Genomic DNA, 1,964 nt, shown 5'->3' with positions numbered 1-1,964 from the left:
ACTATGTCTGTTTCCAAAAGAGACACTGTGGATATTTGTAAAATGTCTTTGCCCACCTCTGAAAGCAAATGAAAATCAATACCACAAGTGATCATTGATAAGTTTAAATCTTATCTTCCCAAGTAAGATTGTCTTCGTTCAATCTTTAGATCTAAATGTATTTACTGGATATTTAAAGTGACTTTTAAATATAAGTGACAGGATAAACGATGGAAGATTCTCCCAATTAGATGTCTGGACTGGCCAATTCAACCCAGCTCAGATGAGCTCAGTTTCTTTCCCAGCCAGGAAGGACTCCGAGTCTGCCATGTCCACCCCACTCAGCAGCAGCTGCATGCTCTGGCCCCTCAAATGTCTGCTCTTGCTGGTTTGCCTACTCCCGACATGGGATAAACTCAGGTGTCACTGTTCTTTGCATATGTAGTCGAGGCATTGCTGGTGTGGTAGAAATACACGAGACTTGAGTTCGTCCTCTAGAAACCTAGGCAATGTGCCTTGTGTGAAGAGTCATGACTGGGGCCCACTGCGAGTTCTCTCCAGATTCACTACTCCCACTCTCCATGGGGGCTGTTCTGAGTGTGTCCACTTTCTCAGGCCTCCTGATATCAGCTCCTTTCCTCAGGTGTTCGGTGGCTGACCTTTCTTCTTACTTAGCGAGGAAGATTAAGAACATTTGACACAAACTTGACCCCAGCTTTCTCATTCCAAATCTCACATTTTTTTCTGTTTGTTCTCAACTTCTCCCTTCATTTCCTGACATTTCTGGAAGAACAAAATGTAACCCTTTCCATCTGTGATTTTGAGCCCATGCCTCCAATGTCCAATTAGAACATGTGCTATCAATTATCTTTTTATTTTCTTGTGTCTTTTATGGTTTCTTCTATTCAGCCCTCAAGACTTCCTGTTTTCCAATTAGGACCGTCCTTCGAACCTGCTTCCCCACCACAGTGACCATCTAATTCTCTTTACTGCAGACTCAAAACAAGAATTACCACTTATCGACTTCGTTTTCTGACAGGCACTTCCTTCCTAACCTCTGTCTCTCCACTCTAGAGTAACTTTTGTAACCCTGTACATCTTCACCTGTTTGAAATGACTTTTTCTCTTTCTCCTTCATTCAAACTGGACTTGGGCCCACTTGCTTCTTTTCCTTCCTTATTCTTCTGCCTACCTGCATGACTACTCCCTTAATCATTAAGCCCTTAGGTCAGCATCAAACAGTCTTAAGGAAAAGCCACAGGCTTGTTGACCACAGAAACAGAGTTTCAGTAAACTAAAGATAACGTCAGCAGCTCCACACCCATAAATGTAGATGACCTAACCAGCATCCCCTTGAAACCAGGCAGAACAACACCATGATCGACATCAGGACCTGATGCAATGATCAACTGCTTGTTACCCTAGCTCCGACCAATCAGGAGAGCCCGTGACCCCAACTCTCTCAGCCACTAATGAGTTTTTCCCTATATAACCTATTCCCTAGAGGCCTTTGGGAGCCAGGTCTTTGAGTGCTAGCTCACCAGTGTCTTGGGGCTTGGCACCATTTCCTTAAATAAACTTCTACTTTCTTTGCTACAAACTCCTGTCCGTGTCTCTTTCGTCTTTGATGTGTTTATGCCAGACGAACTCCTTGAGTTCGGTAACGCTCTCCCAGCGGTTACCCCTGATTGGCAAATTTACAAGAGCCTCCTCCCAGCCCTCATTCCACTCACACTTGTGGCACAGTCTACACCCTCAACCAGCCTCCTCCTTCAGGCTCTTTCCAGAGTAGGCGTCTCCCAGTTCTCCCATTACTCTGACCTGTCCTCAGTTTTCTTCACTATCTCATCTTCCTCAGTTCACAGCTTCAAAGGAAATAGTTTTCCCCATCCCACACTCTGACTGACTGGATATGTTAAAAAATGGTCAGCTATATGTCCTACCACACTCCATGTCATCTAATTTATGTTATTTAAGTTACCTGC

At 44.2% G+C, this 1,964-nt stretch overlaps 1 protein-coding gene across 1 annotated transcript in view; it reads right to left on the bottom strand.

Annotated features, from left to right (window-relative positions):
• CFAP43 (cilia and flagella associated protein 43) overlaps nt 1-1,964 on the bottom strand; it is an 86,402-nt gene that overhangs the window by 44,236 nt on the left and 40,202 nt on the right. The window contains 1 exon segment of the mRNA XM_023532723.1: nt 3-58. Coding sequence (XP_023388491.1) covers nt 3-58 — 56 coding nt within the window.

The sequence above is a fragment of the Pteropus vampyrus genome, unplaced genomic scaffold (genome assembly GCF_000151845.1).
Source record: "Pteropus vampyrus isolate Shadow unplaced genomic scaffold, Pvam_2.0 Scaffold89, whole genome shotgun sequence".
NCBI classification, from domain to species: Eukaryota; Metazoa; Chordata; class Mammalia; order Chiroptera; family Pteropodidae; genus Pteropus; species Pteropus vampyrus.
This window is presented reverse-complemented; position numbering and strand designations above follow the sequence as displayed.